The 20149-nt window shown below is 48.1% G+C and overlaps 1 protein-coding gene and 1 long non-coding RNA gene across 8 annotated transcripts in view; one reads left to right on the plus strand and one right to left on the minus strand.

Annotated features, from left to right (window-relative positions):
- The window catches only part of Asap2 (ArfGAP with SH3 domain, ankyrin repeat and PH domain 2), a 158804-nt gene that overhangs the window by 122958 nt on the left and 15697 nt on the right, over nt 1–20149 (plus strand). For all 7 annotated transcript variants that reach the window (XR_001780443.2, XM_006515047.2, XM_006515048.2 and 4 more), the window contains 7 exons: nt 5230–5324; nt 10361–10550; nt 12963–13048; nt 14977–15092; nt 16814–16881; nt 18416–18529; nt 19890–20142. Coding sequence is in view for 6 of the 7 variants with exons in the window: in XM_006515047.2 (XP_006515110.1) it covers nt 5230–5324; nt 10361–10550; nt 12963–13048; nt 14977–15092; nt 16814–16881; nt 18416–18529; nt 19890–20142 (922 nt within the window). In the remaining variant the exon portion in view is untranslated. The remainder of the gene's footprint in view (nt 1–5229; nt 5325–10360; nt 10551–12962; nt 13049–14976; nt 15093–16813; nt 16882–18415; nt 18530–19889; nt 20143–20149) is intronic.
- On the minus strand, nt 6085–16816 carry Gm40855. Its single transcript, XR_872546.3, has 3 exons — nt 12901–16816; nt 12299–12363; nt 6085–6888 (listed from the first exon to the last, which is right to left on the minus strand). It is a non-coding gene; the product is annotated as a predicted gene, 40855 (long non-coding RNA).

The following is a 20149-nucleotide window of genomic DNA, read 5'->3' on the forward strand; positions in this document are numbered from 1 at the left end:
AAAGAAATGAATTTTCTCCTTAATGCTGAAGAACACTGTAAGGAGCTTTTGAGGGGTATGGGGGGTGTCACCTGGAAAACTATATTACCTAGTAGGGCACTGGTCTCACTTTCACTATCATAGTTGAAGTTAATAAAGAAAACCTCAGTATTTTGAAGTTTAATTTAGAGTGGAATGTCATGGCTCATGCCTGCAATCTCAAATTTTGGAAGGCTAAAAACAAAGATTGCTGCTACCTTGAGACTAGCCTGTGCTACCCAGTGGGTCCCAGGGCCACCCTGGGCTGCAGAGCGAGACCCTACCTGAACAGAATAAAGGGAAAAAAGGCAGTTGAATGTTAAAGTCATGGTGGAGGAGTGTCAGGAAGCCCAGAGAGGTGGTTAGCTGACTCAGCTGTCTCCTGAGGTCTCTCTCTACTGCACTGTCAGACATCTGGGCTGGTCAGCCGCAGCCTCAAGCCCTGGAAACTGCTTTGCAATGCTGGCATTTTGCTGATACTGAACTAAGCCACTCTGGGTAGTGACTGCAGTTGCTTAGGGCTATGAGAAATTATAGTCAGCTGCCATCCATGAATCATGTTTGGGCTCCAGGCATTGGCATAGCTGGGGTTTGTGTGCCTGTTTTGGGATGGGGGAGGGCTATCTGTGTGTGTGTGTGTGTGTGTGTGTGTGTGTGTGTGTGTGTGTGTGTGTGTGTGTGTGTGCGCGCGCGCGCACACACCTTTTCTCTGGCCTAAGTGAGACTCAGAGTCCAAGAAACTTGCTCGTGTAATACCCTTAAAGATCCTTAGACACCACAGGCTGTGTGCAAACCCATGTGTAAGTCACAACTCTGAGCTCTTTTTTTTTTTTTTTTTTACCCATGAATAAAAAACCAAGTCCCCAGGCATCTGCATATGTTGTCAGATACTTTAGAGAAATGGCCAGGTCCACATAGATGTTAGGCATGTGAACTGCCTTCCCAACCTCTAGCTGTTCATGTTCATGTTAACCCTTGTTAAGCCCCCAGAATTTCCTGATTCTGCCTGCACAACTCACCCCTCCTGTGTTTTCTGGGCCCTCATGCACATATGTATCAAACGGCATGATGTGTCTTCAGGCCTTCCATCCCTATTGGAACAGAGCTGGGGGCAAACAGAAGGCAAGCTAAGGTAAACCAGAACAGATCTAGACTACTGTGTAGTTGGCCAGCCCCAGATGGCTATGTGGTGCCTGTGTGCAGAAACTGTGTGGTATTCCCACCCCACTGGGCAGCTTGAGGGCACCAAGCCTAGAGGAGGAGCAGGCCTCAGTGTAGTGACCCCTGTGGGACTTAAGAGACTTCAGAGAAGTCTTGCTCCCCTCACTTCTGGTGTCTGTCCTTGAGAGAGGACAGAGGTAGGAAAAAGTTGATATCTCTCCCCATGGAAACAGGAAGTAGGAAGTTTGCCCCAGCCAGTCCCAAACTCTAAAACTAGCGTCTAGACAAAACCTCGGGTCTTGTTGTAGCTTCATGCCCTACTTAGGCAGCTGCTAAAGATTTATAAAGGCCCTGTTTCCTTGTTCTGGGTGTGTGTGATTCTCAGAGTCTTCTTGGCCGTGAGTGCGCCTGGATTTGGGGTCTTGCAGGGGTGAGTAGGAGCGTCTGTTGCCACACCCCCAACACTGTGCTGCCTTAAAATGTTTTTTTTTTCCTGTTATATTGTCTGTATACAGACATGTGTGCCACAGTGTGCATGTGGAGGTGGAAGGACAATTTTTGGGAGTCTGTTTTTATCTTCCACACTTGAGAAACAAGGGTTGTTCTTGTTCCTGTTGGTCTGTATATTCTAGCCTAGCTGGCACATGGGTCTGGATAATTCTAATGTCTGCCCCTCCCATCTTGCCAGAGGAGAGCTGAGAGTACAGATGCACATCAGCACCTCAGCTTTGATGGGTTCCAGGGATCAGAGTCAGGTTGTCAGTTCAAAATTCAAATGCTTTTATCCACTGTGCCATGTCCCTGGCCCCGATGCTACCGCTGCCACCACCGCCACCACCACCACCTCATCCTCCTCCCTTTTCTTTCTTTTAAATTTTATTTAATTGTTTATTTTATCAATTTGTCTCTGTTGTTGGACTGATCCAGTAAAGACCAACATTTGGATTGCGCCCAATGCCCAAAACAGTTGAGGGACTCAGTTACATGACAGGCTCATTTTGTGTTTACGAAGCAGCATGAAGAATTGAGGCTTCAGTTTCACTGTCTTAAGTGATACTCAGTTGCCCCTCTGTGTCGGTGGGTTTATAATCTACAAATTCAACCAACCTCAAGTTGGAATTATTTAAAATGGGTGCTGGAGAGCTGGCTCAGTGTTGAAGAGCACTTGTCGCTCTTGCGAGGACCTGAGTTCTGTTCCCAGCACCTACACGGTGGCTCACAACCATCTGTAGTTCCAGGGGATCTGACACCCTCTTCTGAGCTCCATGGTCATTGTATACCTTTGGTACATATACATACATGCAGACAAATACTCATATACATAAAGTAAATACCCCCCCAATAATATTAAAAGGTATTCTAGGAGTTATTAAAAGAAAACCCAAATTTGAATTTTCCTCATCCTGAAATCTATCCCATATGTCCTTGGATGAAGAGAGGCGCCCGGCTGCTGAGTCTCCTGAAGCGCCTCCATCTTCCTGACCCTTGAGCATTCCTTGTTCACGTGCTAAGTAGCTGAGCCTACCTACTAAGGTTTTGCCCCATATTGGAGACATGAAGATTTTTCTTGTTGCTCCCTGAACAGTGTCATTTGACAGTGATTTACCTGGCACTTCCATGTCTTAGGAATTAGAAGCCATGCAAAGAAGTGTTAGGGTACCCTCACACTTCCCATCTCTAGGGCCCTGGAGCCCAGACCCCCAACAGGGAGAGACCTGTACCAGTGAACAACCGTGGCCTCCTCCTCGGCTGGTGTAGCTCAGGTTCCCATTCAGCACATCCACACTTCCCTCAGGTGGCGGTGGCAGCCCTTGATACCAAAGCTCTGGTCAGTACTTGCTCTCCCCGCCCCAAGCATTGCTCCTCAGGGGTCTGCTGGCCCCATGTTTCTCGGTAGGATCCCATGGCCTCCAGCTTTGGGGGCTTTGCCTCTCTCGATGGTTCCAAGTGGCTCCCTGTAGGCTACTTTATAAACTGGGTCTTAGCAGATACATGAGGTGACGGGTTGCTCCAGTGTTGAATGTGTATGTGTGTGACATACAGATGTGGTGGCTCCCTGTCCCAGCTGTCCCAGCTGTCCCAGCTAAGGCAGATCTGAGCAGAAGGGAAATGTTCTGCTTACTGGTGAGTTTTCTCCTCCCACGCCCCTCGACTTAATGCAGACTAGGAGGCATTGGGGTGGCTCCTGACACTTATTTTTTAGATCCGAACTTAAGCCAGTCACCCCTAAAGACACACCGGACCCTCTCTACAGCCACACTTCCAGACTGTCTCTGCACCCTTTGTCTGCATGGGCAATCTAGCTAAGAAGTTTGACATTGCGTTATTCACTGTTAGTTAGTGTTCCAATGATGACTTTAAATAATCTGTTTTTTTCCTATCCCTGTGCAAGATGCGCCTCACCAGTATTGTTTTGGGAAATCTGACTTGAGGGCCAGGGCACAGCAGTGACAGGAACCTGTCCCGGAAGCTCACTTCCAGAGCAGGTGCTGAGCTCTGTGCTTGGGATGAGGCAAGGATGTCCCTGCTCTGAAGGAGCTCCTGGCTTCGTTCAGCAAATGCCAATAATTGTCATGTTATCAAGGTGGCATGGCTGTGCCTGGTACTTGGTGATTGTCAGATGAGAAGAAAAGTCAGAAGACACATCTGGGGTCACCTGGATGTCTTGTGTGATGTTAGTGTTTCAGTTTGCCGAGAGTTTTCCCTAAAAGTATCACATATTCATTCTCTCTCTCTCTCTCTCTCTCTCTCTCTCTCTCTCTCTCTCTCTCATTTCATACTATGTACCCCAATCCCACTCATCTCCTCCTCCATTCTTACAACCTCCCCCCTGACAGAGAAAAAACCTCTTGTTGTAAAAGCTGCAGTGTGTCTCAGTGTATCTCACAGTATTCCCTTCTGTCCACTCTTCTTTGCCTACAGATGTTCATTGCACTGACTCGTTGGTCTGGTTCAAGGGCTCTGCCTTCTGCCACTCTATCTAAGGCTCCAATTCTGGAACCTTACCAGGACTCCTTTCAGATATCCTGTTGTTGTCTTATGTCATGGAAATGCTGTAGTTTAGGGTCTGTAGGACCGGCCCCCTTCGTGCACTCCAGCAGTTCATCATTGGGGTGGGCTAATTCAAAGCCCTGATTCTGGGCCTGAGAGGTATCTAAGCTGCTGAGCCCACCAGCTCCCCAGCTCTCACAAGCATAGGCCAGGTCACCAGGAAACCCCCCCCCAGCCCCACCAGGCTGGGTGCAGAGCCTACTCTACAAGTGCCATAACCTGTAGGGGACATGGCTAATTCTCCCACTCTCAACACTCTCATGACCTTGGGGCCAGCTCTTCTACTTACTATAGGTGGTGAAGGATGGGAGAGTGGAGAAGTAGGTCTCAACCTGGTCTGCACTACTGGCCACCAGACAGGAGACAGGGCCAGCTCTCTTTAGCTCATTACCTTGTGCTGGCTCACCTGCACACACCATGTCCAGGGCCAGCTCTTCTCTGCTGCCCAGCAGAGGTGCAGGGCTCGAGTGCACTAGCAGGTAAGGGGCAGGGACAACTCCCCTGCTCTCTAGACCTCAATGGGACCAGCTCTCCTGCCTGCCACTGGTGATTAAGGCAAATGGGAGGGGAGGGGATTTCTCCCTGGCCTATGCAACCCCAGCGCACAGCAGACAAGAGTGAGGGCCATCTCACCACAACCCTCACATCCAGGCCCAACTCCCATGAATCTCTGTGACACTGCTCACAACTGGTGTGAAGAAGGCTGTGGGTGAAAGGATTTCTGCAAGAAGGCAGGTGAGAATGTAGATCTCCATGGATCCAATTCCTGCTTCTCCAAGTCTGTGGTGACTGGCGTCCATTTCCCACAGGCTCCTCGGTGGGTCATCACGCTGCACCAGTACCATGGGGCTTTGCATTCTATGCCTTTTCATTAAAAGCAAACCACTTTATGGTGCTATTTCTTAGTGGCCATTAAATAAATCATCAGATTGTGAATAATGGACAGCAATGGAGGGTATTAATAATTGAGTGCTCTGAAATAGACTTCTGTTTTTGCAGCTTGCCAAGAATATCGGGAATGCAGGCTTTAATGAAATTATGGAGTGTTGCCTACCGTCTGAGGACCCAGTCAAGCCCAACCCAGGCAGTGACATGTGAGTATCAGGCTAGCTGTTCTCATATGCCCTTTGCCTGAGCCCTATAAGCAGGGGAACGGGTCTTGGGGGTGGGGGTGTTAGTTGTCAATTCCTACTAGCTAAAATTGTTAAATTTGCTTTCATTTTTATTTTTTTCATCCTTAGTCATTTCTGTGTGTCGAAATAGAAATGTGGCGTGGCTGGTTTTGTTAGGAATTGGACACAGAGAACAATAGGGTTATTAGCAACTACACTGCATGAGAGAAGGGAGTTGCAGTGAGTGGCTCACTGATGCCATGGACCCTTGGGCCCCTCGCCACTGTTCTTCCTCTCTGCCCACTTTCCTAACATGGTGAATTGTGCCCAGCCCTCACAGACAGACAACCATGCATCATTCCTAGTGCCAGTGTCCTTCCAGATGTGCAACCTGTGGCCTCCCCCAGAAAACCTCTATGTGTGTTTTACCGGTGCTACAAACTGTAACTAGGAAGCTGTTGTGCTTCTGTGGGATTCCAGCTGGCCCACTGATGGAGCATGCGCAACAGAGACTCTCTAAAGCCAAAGTTTTCTCTAGCCACACTGGGCTTGGGGAGGTACAGGGGAGTGCATCCTGTCCCTCAGACTTCATCCCTGATAGCATATTTTAAAAAGTACATTTAGCCGGGCATGGTGGTGCACACCTTTAATCCCAGCACTCGGGAGGCAGAGGCAGGCAGATTTCTGAGTTCGAGGCCAGCCTGGTCTACAAAGTGAGGTCCAGGACAGCCAGAGCTATACAGAGAAACCCTGTCTTGAAAAACCAAAAAAAAAAAAAAAAAAAAAAGTACATTTAGTCCAACTTTCAAAGTCCCTATAGTCTATAGCAGTCTCAACCATGTCAAAAGTCCAAAGTTCAAAGTCTCTTCTGAGATCCATCCAATCACTTAACTGTGATCCCTGAATCACGAAGCTGGGCAAACTCCAAACTCTGCATCTCCATGTCTGATGTCAACGCAGTCTTCAGATCTCCAACTCCTTTTTCATCTTTGTTGACTGTAAGAAACTTCTTTCTTTTGGGCTGGTTCCACTCTGTTAGCAGCATTACTCAGCAGATAGCCCATGGTTCCGCCATCTCAAACATCTTGGGGGTCTCCAAAGCAACTTCAATGTTACAGCTTCTTGTTTCAATGTCTGGGATCCACACATGATCTTCTGGGCTCCCCCAAAGGGCTGGCATCATTTCTCCAGCACTGCCCTCTGTAGCACTCTAAGCACAGGTTGTCCACTCCTCTGCCTCTGCTGTTCTTGATGGTCATCCCATGGCACTGGCATCTGCAATGCACTGGGGTCTTCTGCTGCAACTAGGCTTTGCCAATGGCCTCTCATAGGCTCTCTCCATAATGCCAAGCCTCAGATCCTTTGCATGACCCCTTAAGTCCTGGGCTGTTAACTACAACTGAGGCTGCACCTTCACCTCAGGAGGGCTTGGGATGGTGTGCCTGCAGGGAATGATGCAAAATGAAGCAGATAGAAGAAGAAAGGGTCAGGGCTCTCAGCCAGCAAGCAAACACCTGTGTTTGAGCAGCATGTCAGCAGAAGGAAACTAGAATAGAGTAGAGAGAACAGAATAGAAAGTTTTACAGTCTATAAGCCAGACCACATTTCACTGGGCTAGGCCTGAAATTGAGTTATGAAGTATATGACGACAAAATATTCAGACCCATAAAAACAAATAAATCTTTTTTTAAAAACTAGCAAGATTCCTTATGAAATTTGGCATCTGTTTGTTTGAGGGACAGTTGATTCTAGAAATGAATACCACCTCTCAACACCTGGGCTCAGTGAGTTCTGAGGCACACACACACACCTTGACACTTCTCACAAGGAAGTTTATACTCTCTTTTCTCAGAAATGAGGGTGGATGGCTATTGCAGGGGCGACAAGCCTCTCACAGTCATTCTTCTGAAGGTAAGATAAACTGCGTGAGCAGGCACGGTGGTTCATGGCTGTAATCCCTGCAATGGCAAGGTTGAGGCAGGAGGATTTTGCATTTGGAGCTAGTCTGGACTATACAGTGAATTCTAGGTTAACCTGGGACACATAGTTAGTTCAAACTAGCCTGGGTGGCATAGGGAGACCCTTAGTCTGGCTCCTCGCACCCAAATAAAAGAAAAAAATGTGTTGCGTGACTGTGTGCCGGCAGCTGCCACTTTCGTGTAACACTCCATCACACTTTACGATATACTTGGGTTTTCACACATTGTTCTGCAAATTGCATTTCACTCATTTTCTGTATTTGCCCCCACAGCGTGTTGCTTGTAGTGGCTCCGTAAATATTTAATGGCTCAACAAATCACATAAATAGCCCCAGCTCTATGTCTGCTTCATTCAGTGAACATTTTATTTCTAGATTTGATTGAATGAGCTGCTTGCAGCTTGGAGTAAGCACACACCATCTTTAACCATATGCTGAAGGGGAAACCAAAGGCACCCTCTGATGGCCTATGAAGCCCCAGTTGGGAGTGGAGGCAGAGAGCATGTGTGGCTGGGCCACCCAGAGGCCACATAGCATCTGCTCATAGAGGAGACAGTCTCTGAAGAAGCAGCAGGGAGCCCTCCACCCCCAACAACGCCAGATGGATCCGTCTGTGGTCCCCCATTGCTTTTCTCCACACATCTCAGTCTATACATTTAAAAAAAGCTGAGACCACACTAAATGGCACAGTCTGTCTCGATGCAACCAGGGGTCAGAGTGGGTTACAGAGGTCTGCCCCATGTTTGGGTTGGAACCACCTTCAAGGGACTCAGAGCCCAGGACAGATGAATATCCATTTAAAACAACAGCAACAAACCCACAAAAAGAAAAAGAAAGAATAATCACATCACTTTAGAAGCTGAAGCAGGAAAATTGAAAATTTGAGGCCAGCCTGGGTTATAAAGCAAGACTCTTTAAATAAAAAACAAAACAAACAAACAAAAAACAGAGCTTAGGGCTGGTGAGATGGTTCATTGGTTAGGAGTGCATACTGCTCTTGCAGGTGACCTGAGTTGAGATCTCAGCACCTATATATTGGCTCCCAGGCTATACTTTTAGTTCCAGGGCATCCAAAGCCCTTGTCCTATCTTTTAGGCAGCAGGCATGCGTACATGTAGGCTAAACACCCATACACATAAAACAAAGTAGGTCTTAAAAACAAGAGCTGGCTGGGCTGTGGTGGCGCACGTCTTTAATCCCAGCACTTGGGAGGCAGAGGCAGGCGGATTTCTGAGTTCGAGGACAGCCAGGGCTATACAGAGAAACCCTGTCTAGAAAAACCAAAAAAAAAAAAAAAAAAAAAAAAAAAAAACCAAGAGCTGAAGATGTCCTTCCAGTGATAGCTTGTACCTAACAAGGCCCTAGGTTCAGTCCCCGCCCCCAAATAAATAGCTAAGTAAGGGAACTCAGCTGTGTCTACCACACCCTTGTTCATTAGAAGTCACAGAGATTGCCCCACATTGGTTATTGAAAGTGCATACAACTTGACAACTATCCTGTCACCAGAGCCCACAGAGTTTAAGGCATCGCGTAAGCTCCCCATGAAGGATGTCCCACTCTGGTTTGGTAATTCTTGAAAGTCCCACACTGGAAAAGTTCTCCAGCTCTGAGCTGGGCCGGCCAGGGCCTTTGCCAGTGGGCTCAGGAAGTTACCCATTTTTCCTCTGACGGCTTCAGTGTGCTTATCTGTACTTCGGGGATCAGTGAATCAGACTGTCTCCATGGCGATTAGTACCTTGTAGACAGGTTGATGTGCTACATCAAGGCTTGAGCCTCAAGGCAGACTTGGACTCTCTGCAGATTGGAACTACACGTGAGCAGCATGAACACTGATTGAAGTGACTTAGTATGTCCTGCCCTCCTGCTGGGGCCTGTTCTAGAGGAGAAGCCAGGGATCCCCATCCTAGGTTGAATGACTGTCTCCAGGGTCCCCCCCCACCCCACCCCCGTTAAACAAGCTTCAGTTCTGTGTATTCTGTTCCCAGAGAGTCAGGGAGATTGTCTAACATAGACTGAAGGCAGGTTTAGGAAGTCTACAGCTGCTACTGCAAGAACAGGCTTCCCTCCAGGGTAGCTGGGACAGCAGGCAGAGAGCGTGTGGGAATTGTACCTAGAGCAGGTACAATCCAGATTGGTGAAGTATGGGCCTGGGTGTTTCCCTTTCTGGTTCCTGTCCCCCTGGGGGTGAGAGGCCACTTGGGCAGTGGCTCTTGGCTTGGTTAGCTCACTTGCCTCTTAATGCCAGCTTCTAAGAGTGTGGTTGTCTGCATCTTACCGTGCCTGTGTTGCAGGCCCTGGCTTAGAGAAATGCCATCTGCAGGCACCAGCAGGATGATAGAGAGGTGCGGACCCCATCCATTTTTTGCTAAGAAGGACAGGATGTCAGTATTGTGTTTCAAAATGCTGAGTAGACCCACACACTCCTGAACCTCAGTGTCTGTCACATAGGACCCCTGCAATTTGAGGATATCACTTCATTTACTCTGATTCCCTGCCACCACTGAGTGTGTCCCTTTTAAGGCACCCATGAAGACTACAAAGGACAGGGTGCAGATGTGGCTTTCAGGTAATAAGAAGACAGACAAAGTACTAGGGAGAGCCAGAACAGAGAGCAGCAGGTCAGGGTGGCCAGCCTTTCTGAAGAGGGCACTCGGGACCTGCAGGAGGAACTCAGGTGACAGCAGAGAAAGACTTGAGCATGTGGGTAGAGGGATGTGAGCAGGCCAGGCAAATACAGGGATGGGTTAGGTGTGGGAACTGCAGCATGCTGAGGGGGCGCTCAGGGCTATGGAAGGAGACAACAGCAGGCAGGCACCTGAGAGAATGTAAAAAAGCTGTGCATCTGGCCTTTGTCCTTATAATTGTGTAAGGCCCAGGACTGCTGGGAGGGCAGTGCCTCTGATACTGGAACCTAGACACTCCTCTCCTTAAGGAAGGCACCCCCAGGGCCCCAAGAGGCCTAGGCAGGGTTGTAGACCATGGACTGCATGGATGGACAGAGGCCCTCAAGGTTTGACCCATCCATCGTGTCTGGTTTCAGGATTGCAAGGAAGGACTACATCACAGCCAAGTACATGGAGAGGAGATATGCACGGAAAAAGCATGCCGACACCGCGGCGAAGCTCCACAGCCTTTGCGAGGCCGTCAAGACCAGAGACATTTTTGGGTTACTCCAAGCTTATGCTGATGGTGTGGACCTGACAGAGAAAATCCCACTGGCCAATGGGCATGTAAGAGGGGCTGCAAAGGATGGGAAATGCGGGGTAGGACAAGGGAGGTGTGCAGCGAGTTACTCTCCATGTCCTATCACTCCCTGGGGAGGAGTAGGTGGCATGCTTTCCTTTAATGGGTAAGCAAATGCATAGGTTGAGCATACAGTATCATAACTGCTTGGACCACAAGTGTTTTCATTCGGGGTGGATTTTTAGGTGTTGAAATACTTGAGAGCTTAGAGATGGGAGACAGCTGGCTTGTATCGCCCATAGGCATATATGCGTGTGTGTGTGTGTGTGTGTATAGGAAGAGAGACATAGAAGTAAATTTGTACAGTATCATCATTGTGCCTCCATTTTAACTGTTAGCCGTCATCTGAGCTCGGATGTGGAATTTTCTGCTTGTCAAAACATTTTGGGTTGTGTCGAATTTAGGATTTATGACCTGCATTCAGGGTGCCCGACCCATTCATATGCAACACTATTATGATATGCAGCACAGCATTTTGATATATATTCACATTGCAGAATGTCCACAGTACAGGTTACCTCGTATACAGATCTTTTGTCATGGACACATTTCAAATCTACTCAGTTTTTTTGGATGTATGATTCAAATACACGATTAACTACAACCACTGCTATACAACAGGACCTACTACCTACCCCTATCCCGTGTTTGAAAAAGTCTTACTTGGCTAGCAATCCTCCTGCCTCAGCTTGCTGGGTACTGAGATTATCCTGTACACCATCACACCTAGACTGACTCCTTTCAAACTGAACCTTTGTATTTTGGTTTGTTCCTTTAAAAAATATTAATTTAATTTTGTGTGTATGTACTTGAGTGTATATGTGTACCACATGCAAGTGTGCATCCTCAGAGGACAAAGGAGGGGGTCAGATCCCTTAGAGCTGGAGTTACAGGTGGTGGCGAGCCTCCCAGTGTGGATGCTGGCAACCAAACATGAGTCTCTGTAAGAGCAGCAAGTCTCTTACCTGCTGAACTGTCTCTTTAGCCCTGTTGGTTTAGTCTTACGCCAAAAGTGTAATGCCAGATGTTGAAGAGAAGCCCATCTGAAGTGGAAGTGTAATGCCAGATGTTGAAGAGAAGCCCATCTGAGGTGGAAGGGTATACATCCCCAGATGCCTGAAACCCTGAGAAGACTGTCCCTACCATAAACAGGTTTAGCCTCCTGTTATGTGTGAAGCTGGTCCTAGAGCATCTCTGAGGCCATGCTGAGGGATGCTGTGGCAAGGACCATCTTGTAATTCACACTCTGAGTGTCCTCCCAAAGGGATGAGTAGAGCATCTCCTCCAGTCTCCAGATTTTGCTCTTGGGATCATGTCTGTGTTATACTGTTGTTACCTAAGGAGCTGTGTAGTCTCCTGGTCTTCCTGATTGAGTCTCCATGGGCACATAGTCTAGGTCCAAAGAACCTCCCAGTTTTGGAATGAGGTTCAACATCTTGTATGGTGGGGTACTAGGTGGGGTTTCATGTTTGGATCCAGAATTCTAGGCTAAGCTGGATCCCTTGAGTGGGACATTGTAAGGTGACACCATTTTCTCCTGGTGACACAGGCTATTCCTAAGTATTAGCCAGTGTCACTTCCATTCTCAGGAGAAAGCTCCAACCCCATGACTAGAGCAGCACGTGCCCACTACTGCCAGAGGACTGAGCAGGCAGGACAAGTGAAGAACGAGGCAGCCACCCTGTTCGTGCCTTCTGCATTTTGACTGTTTGCTTCTATGTTTTGACCCACTCACCTGGTGGTGATGTAGAGACGGGGACACAATTGAAATGGCTTGGAATCCCCAGCATTCCTCACTTCCTGCGAGTAGGGAGGGATAGGAAAGTTATGATGTCTTAATTACTTTACCATTTCTGTGATGAGGCACCATGACCAAGACTACTTGTAGAAGAAAGCATTTATTTGGGGATTATTGTTTTGGTGGGTTAGAGTTCATGACCATCATGGTGGGGAGCATGGCAGCAGGCAGCCAGGCCTGGTGCTGGGAAGTGGCTGAGATCTTACATCTTCTGACACATCCATAATACAGAGACAGACAGACAGACAGAAAGGCAGGCAGACAGACTGGACTGAGAATGTCACAAATCTTTCTAAACCTCAAAGCCCACCCCCAGTAACACACTTCCTCCACCAAAGCCACACCCTCTAATGCTTTCCAGTAACTGGGAACCCAGTCAAACCAGCATCCTCAAACCTATGAACCCGTGGAGGTCATTCTCATCAGACCACCACACATGCCTTTTGCTATGGAGATTAAAGAGTGAGCTCTCTGCATCATAGAGAAATGTTTTGGGGGAAAGGTGGAAAGGCTTTCAGAAGGGACACTTGCTATTTTACCTTGGTGGTCCTGGGGTTGAAAGATGCCACTGGAATTCCAAATGTCTTGGTTTGAATTTCAGGAGCCAGATGAGACAGCCCTCCATCTTGCAGTCAGATCTGTGGACCGGACTTCCCTTCACATTGTAGACTTCCTGGTCCAGAACAGGTTGGTGTTTCAAAAATAAGCGGAGGCTTTCGTTCCGGTTCTCTTGGGCTTCCGAGGAGGGGACCAGATACTGTCTGTACTACTTGGGCTGTGTTGCCAAGATGCTCATATCTCAGGTTTAAATATGAATTATGGGAATTTCCTAGAAAAGGCCCAGAAGTCCTTCATGATACCTGCGGGATCCAGAGTCTAGGAGAGACTCCAGGGAACCATGGCTGCTCAATCCCAGCCCTGGGGAAGACCATGTGGGTGTCAGGGCCGTCATCTGTGACGAGCAATTCTCTGATTTGTCCTATATGTGGGTCTTTCCCATATCAGTCCCTACACAGGATCTCAATAACAGAGAGAGATGAGGGGATAGAGATGCATTATCCCCTGTCCTAAGCCAGGAGTTGTACTCAAAATTCAGGGAACTCCCTTTGGGTTGAGAGGCCGCTTGTAATCATTGACTAGAAACAGCCTTCTGAGTTGTTCAGTGTGTGCTGCATCTGTTTGCACAGCTGCCTGGCGACTGCAAGCCACATGCTAAGCCTCTTCAGCCTGTACTGTGACTCCCTGGTCGTGGCTGGGGTTGACTGTGTTAGAGCAGAGGATGCTGGTTAAATGCTACAAATGCATTGGGAAGTTCTGGTGTGACAGCAACAGGGGAGGGATGGTTTACATTTGTGACCTCTGCCCTTCCCTGTCATTCCTGGGCAATGGAGTGAAGAAACAGCTGGAAAGTAGGAGAGACTTGCAGGACAGTCAGCCCTAAGACCTGCAAGGCTTTGTGAAGCCCAGGTTCACAGAACTCAGGGTTGAGTCAATTAGACTCTCCTCTGAGCCCAGCCCAGGGCCTCACGTGGAATGCTGATTCCATGGACATTGATAAGTAGCTGGTTTGTATCTGCCGCCACATAAACTCTCACGTATTGTTCCCATTTATCTGCCTGTGGATACAAAGCCCCTGTCCTTTATTGGTGGTGCTGTGACCTTGGAGGATGGTTGCTTTCATCATGTATGTGGAACACACGCACTTTAGGTTTTGGGTAATCTAGTCTTGTTTTATGGGCCTTCAGCAGTGTCCCCTTCACCCGCTTTCAGGGGGCTGTCCTAGGGCCAGCAGGCTTGAGAGAGCCTTGGGACACCAAACTGAACAATAGTATTCTCTTCCCTGGTGGAAACAAAATGAAGGGGGCTGGAGAGATGGCTCAGCGGTAAAGGGCACTGGGTGCTCTTCTGGAGGACCTGGCTTCAGTTCTCAGTACCCACATGGTGGCTCATAGCCCACTATTCCTCCAATCCTAGGGAATATAATGCCTTCTGGTTTCCACTGGTACCAGATATATACATGATATGCAGACATACATATAAATATAAATATCTATACATATAAAATAATTTTAAAAAGAAAATGAAAAGATTGCTTATTCTCCAGGGTGACAGGCAGGGCCGGTTGTATAGACTGAATGGTGGATCCGATGCTCTTGGTACCACAGGGCAAGAGAGAAGAGAACAGAGGTACTAAGATTATTCCAGAGGGACTCTAGCTTAGTGTGACCCTTTAATACAGTTCCTCACGTTGTGGTCACCCCCGACCATAAATGATTTTTTGTTGCTACTTCATAACTGTAATTTTGCAACTGTTATAATTTTGCAAATATATGTGTGTTTTCTGATGGTGTTAGGTGACACCTGTGCAGGGGTCATTTGACCACCAAAGGGTTACAAATCACTGCTCTAACCCAAACTCAGCAACAAAACAGCCACCATTGGTCTTCTCTGTCCCTGGCTGTCTTCATGCTATCTAGTCTGGTGCCCACTCACTGCACGGATAACTTCTGTAAATTGTTTGCTGCTAGCCCACCTGTCTTTCCACAGTCTGCAGGGCTGTTCTTCGTCCTCGGGCTTATGACTGATTTATCTTTTTCCATCTGTGTTCCGTGCAGTGGGAACCTGGATAAACAGACAGGCAAGGGCAGCACAGCCCTGCACTACTGCTGCCTGACAGACAATGCTGAGTGCCTCAAGCTCCTCCTGCGGGGAAAAGCCTCCATTGAGATAGGTAAGCCACCTGGGGTGTGCTGGGGTGCTCATGGCTCTGCTGGCCCCCTCCACCTCCTTTCCGAAGCTCTGCACTTCTGTTGGTAGGAGCATTTCTCACACTAGAGAGAGTGCCTCTCCCTACCTGTCCTGTAGAGTGGCTTGTCGAAAGGCTCTGCCTACTGTCTGTTAGCCTTTGGCCTAACCTGCAGGCTTCTGGAATTATGAGGCTAGGCCTTGCAGCTGGGTGAATCTCCATCAACTGTGTAGTGATTTTTGGCTCACCTCCGGAGGTCAGACAAGGCTTTTCTCGGAGGAGGTGCTGGTTACTGCCCCCTCTTGAAGTGCCTGCAGCAGATTCTAATCCTGCCTGGCCTTTGTTTCTCCTCGGTTGTGGGTCTTCCACTGCCAAGGCAGTCTACTTGGAGCCATCCAGGTGCGGGTGGGTCCTGGGGAAGAACTACTGAACAAAATAAAAAGTAGAAGGAAAGAAAAAAAAAAAAGATGCATCCTGCTCAAAGCCACACTTATAAAAACTGGTCAAGCCAGAGGCAGGGGATCACTATAGTTTGAAGCCAGCTTAGTCTCTACAGTGAGTCCCAGCAAACCAAAGCTAGGAATGCCCTGTCTGAATGAAAGAAAGAAAGAAAGAAAGAAAGAAAGAAAGAAAGAAAGAAAGAAAGAAAGAAAGAAAGAAAGAAAGAAAGAAAGAAAGAAAGAAAAGAAAGGAGAAGAGAGAAGAGAAGAGAAGAGAAGAGAAGAGAAGAGAAGAGAAGAGAAGAGAAGAGAAGAGAAGAGAAGAGAAGAGAAGAGAAGAGAAGAGACAAACATTGTTGACAGAGACTCACAGGGAAGAAAGGATCAGTTCAGATGTCTGGACTACGAAGCTCATTACCTTTTAGTGTGGGGGCTGGGCATTCAGTGTTGCACGTTCTTGCTCTGGTGATAACTCGACCTTAGTATAATGGTTGTCTGGCTCAACATTTCTTAGGTAGCTCAATCCTTTCTTTTAAAATCATAGCTTTTTTATTCTGCTGTATCCTGTACAACTAAATGACAGCCATCCCTGCCCAGGTTAACCTGACTACATTCCATGAATCCTGCTTAGTTTAATGAGGTGTGTCTGTTTTAGTTAGGGTTTTATTGCTGTGAAGAGACACCATAACAACAACTCTTGTAAAAGAGAGCATTTAATTGAAGCTGGCTTATAGTGTCAGAGCTTTTAGTCCATTGTCAACATGGTGGAAGCATGGTGGCACACAGGCAGGCATGGTGCTGGAGAAGACAGTTCTACATCTTGATCCACAGGCAACAGGAGGAGACTATGTGTCACACTAGGCATAGTTTAAGCAAAGGAGACTTCAAAGCCTGCCCCCACCATGACATACTTCCTCCAATAAGACCACACCTACTCCAACAAGGCCACACCTCCTAATAGTGCCATTCCCTATGGGCCAAGCGTTCAAACACACACTTGAGTCCATGGAGCCCATTCCTATTCAAACCACCGCACCCTGTCTCAAAAGAAAAAAGTGGGGAGGGGGTGGCTACAAAACTAAGCAGTGTTCTCAAAAGATAAAGCACGAAAGAGTGAGAAGCACTTAAAGAAAAGCTCAAGATCCTGTCACCTCTCAATAGTCCACCATCTGGGGAATCAAGACTTCCACAGCTGAGTCTTTGGGGATGTTTTATATGCAAAACCTAAGGCTAAGTTTTGCTCTGTTTTTCCTCCTTGACTTTCAGCCAATGAGTCAGGAGAGACCCCGTTGGACATTGCTAAGCGGCTCAAGCACGAACACTGTGAGGAACTGGTGAGCATCCACCATGAGTAGATGCCTGGGGTATGGCAGAGTGGGGAAATGGAGTAGAGACGGTCTCCTGGACAGCAGCAACAGGACACCGAACACACATCCTGGGCCATGCTGAGTACAGGCTAGCCTGGAGGAGCACTCTGGGGAATCTTTACAGGCCTGGTGGCTACTGTCTTGTGGTGGCACTTGTAGTTCAGCATGTGATTATTGAACATGGTGGTAGCCCTGGGCTCCTTAGGCAGCTGGAGTAAAGGTGGGACTTCCACGTTATCTGTTACCCGTGAGCACCTAGTTCTCTTCTTCCCAGCGAGAATAGCTGCATCTCCTACCTCTATCCTTAAACCCAGAGCAAGCAGCTCAGTGTGTGTTTCTCTTCTGTTCTGGAAGAAGAAGTGCGTGGCTGGCAGAAGGGGTTCCAGGGTCAGCAGTCCTCAGTTTTCAATGGGCTGTGCCTCACTGCAGCTTGGGGAACGCACCCCCAGGCTCATTTGTGATGTTGAGTTAGTTGTACTCCTTTGCAAGGTTTTTGTAGGAATTGTTGAAATTTGCGAAGCAGGGGCACACAGTAAGTACCCAACCCACAGAACTCTCAGTGCTACCCAATTAGAGGATAAGTCACAGATGCTGTTCTCAGACCTTACCCTTCACGTTGTTTCATCATTAGTTCCCATTTCATAGATAAGGAAGTAGATACAGAAAAGTCAAGTGACTTACCCAAAGTCACACAGCAACTTTCTGGCCCTAAACACCAAGTACAGATAATACATTGATATACTTCCTGTACAGCTAGAGGAGAATTTAGCCAGCTACTTTCTGTAAAAGAATTGAAAGAAGGAGCATCATTTTCTGCAGGGCTCAGTTCTGCAGGGTTTTACTGTTGTGAACAGACACCATGACCAATGCAAGCCTTACAGAAGATAACATTTAATTGGGGCTGGCTTACAGGTTCAGATGTTCAGTCCACTATCATCAAGACAGGGAAATGGCAGCTTCCAGGCAGGGATGGTGCAGGAGAAGCTGAGAGTTTTACATCTTCATCTGAAGGCTGCTATGGAAGACTGACTTTCAGGTAGCTAGGGTGAGGGTCTTAAGCCCATGCCCACACCTACTCTAATAAGGACAACCTCCCGATAGTGCCACTCCCAGGGATAAGTATATACAAACCGTCACATGTGGGAAGGCTGACTTAGCAGCAAACGCATTCCTTCTGCGGTCCAGCTGACTCCCATGCAGTGCTAATACCCATACACTGGCCATCACCTTTTAGGTTCCCAAATCCCTCGCCTGTGCAGCACTCTGTCACTGACAGGGAGCTTGGAGGGTCTGGGCTATCCTGTAGATAAGGCAGGGACCTGCACAGAGACCCAGGGACTTAAGTGAGCTGCCCTGGGACAGAAGGGAATCTCCTTGTGAGTACTTCCAAGACCCTCCTCCTTGGCCTGCCCGTTCTTGGTCTGGATGCCCATGCGGGTCTGTCTCTTGTGGTTGGAAACGGGGACAGCGGCACTCACTGCCCTCCCATCCTCCTTCCTAGCTCACTCAGGCCTTGTCGGGGCGGTTTAACTCCCATGTTCACGTCGAGTATGAATGGCGGCTGCTGCACGAGGACCTGGATGAGAGCGACGACGATGTGGACGAGAAGCTACAGGTGTGTGCCACGCTGTGAAGCTGCAGAGCAGGGCTGGGCCTGGCAGGAAGCCTTCCCCTTCCCATTCCTCTCCTAGCCCCAGTCCATGCTGCCATGTGCTAGGTCCTGCTGGCAGGTGACAGTGTTTATGTAGCTGGTCATGTTTACCTGAGTGACCTTAGAAACCACTAAGCGGGAACCACTCCACAGCCTTGGGGGTTCACTGGCTCCAACTCCTCTTATTGGACAGGGACTTCAAAGCCTCAAGAGAGGCTGACAGCTGTTTTCACACAGTCTTGCAGTGAGCACAGGGCTCTAGCCCTGGTCCTTTATCACACACACTGCCAAGCATACCTTGGGGTATCTCAGGACGATGCCATCTTCGTGCAGGTCTGTGGGTGCAGAGGCAAGGTCAGGCAGCCTCCCTCCTGACACTTAACCCTTGGCCATGACCCTTCTTAGCTCCCACAGCATACTGCCAGGTATGCCAGCATGCTCTGTATTGAAACGAGAGGAAAGACCTTGTTGAACACATTTTTATGGTTTTCATGGTTTTTTTTTTTATAGGACTTTAGTATTGTAATATGAAGTATAAACAAAGGTAACTAAGAGATACAACTGGAGAAAAAAAGGCATTTCTGAAAGCTGTTGGGCCATCAGAAAAGCAACAGTTTACGTCTATACTTAGTTTTTCTCTATAGTACAGATACGTAAATGATGGGAGGAGGTTGCATCTCAATATATCTTTATTTATGAAAGCAGTCCGGTCTTTCTATCAGTTGTGGAGACCTGAGTTGATCCCTGAGACTCATAAGGTGGAAGAAGAGGACTGAGCCCCATGGTTTCCTCTGGCCTCCTCAGATGCACTTACACACACACACACAAAGAACACACTGTTTTTTTTAAAGCAAGTGATATCCCAAAGGGTCAGGATTAGAGTACTGTGGGAAGGACCTGTTGTTCTGCACTGAGTTAAGCACGGCGCTGGTGGAGGTTAATTGCCACTCACTGGCCGGAGCCATTCTGTCTCAGAAGAAAGTGTGTTTGGAAAGGGGCATAGAGCTAGGCTGGTTCATAAGATGAAATAGCTGCTATTTGAAGTTCTAAACAGAATTAAGAACTGTAATGAGTAGTAAGTCATGGCTCTTAGGAGGGGTGTGAGTGTGTGTGTGTGTGTGTGTGTGTGTGTGTGTGTGTGTGTGTGTAAGTGTAATTACAAGACACAAGAAGAATGAACTTTAAAATCTTGCAGTTCATATGCAACAGCATAGGGCTGAAATGGTACCCACCACATGTGGATGAATATTTACTGTTGAGTTGATCTGACTCAGAGAAAACCATGGCTCCATCTCATGCTCTTTGCCTGACATTCCCTCCACAGCCTAGTCCCAACCGACGGGAGGACCGGCCTGTTAGCTTCTACCAGCTGGGGTCCAGCCAGTTTCAGTCCAATGCTGTGTCTTTGGCCAGAGATACTGCAAACCTCACCAAGGACAAGCAGAGGGGCTTTGGGCCCAGCATCTTGCAGAATGAGACCTATGGAGCCATCCTGAGTGGCAGCCCGCCCTCCTCCCAGTCAATACCCCCCAGCACCACCAGCGCACCCCCGCTCCCACCTCGGAATGTTGGCAAAGGTATACG

This window comes from Mus musculus, chromosome 12, assembly GCF_000001635.26.
Source record: "Mus musculus strain C57BL/6J chromosome 12, GRCm38.p6 C57BL/6J".
NCBI classification, from domain to species: domain Eukaryota; kingdom Metazoa; phylum Chordata; class Mammalia; order Rodentia; family Muridae; genus Mus; species Mus musculus.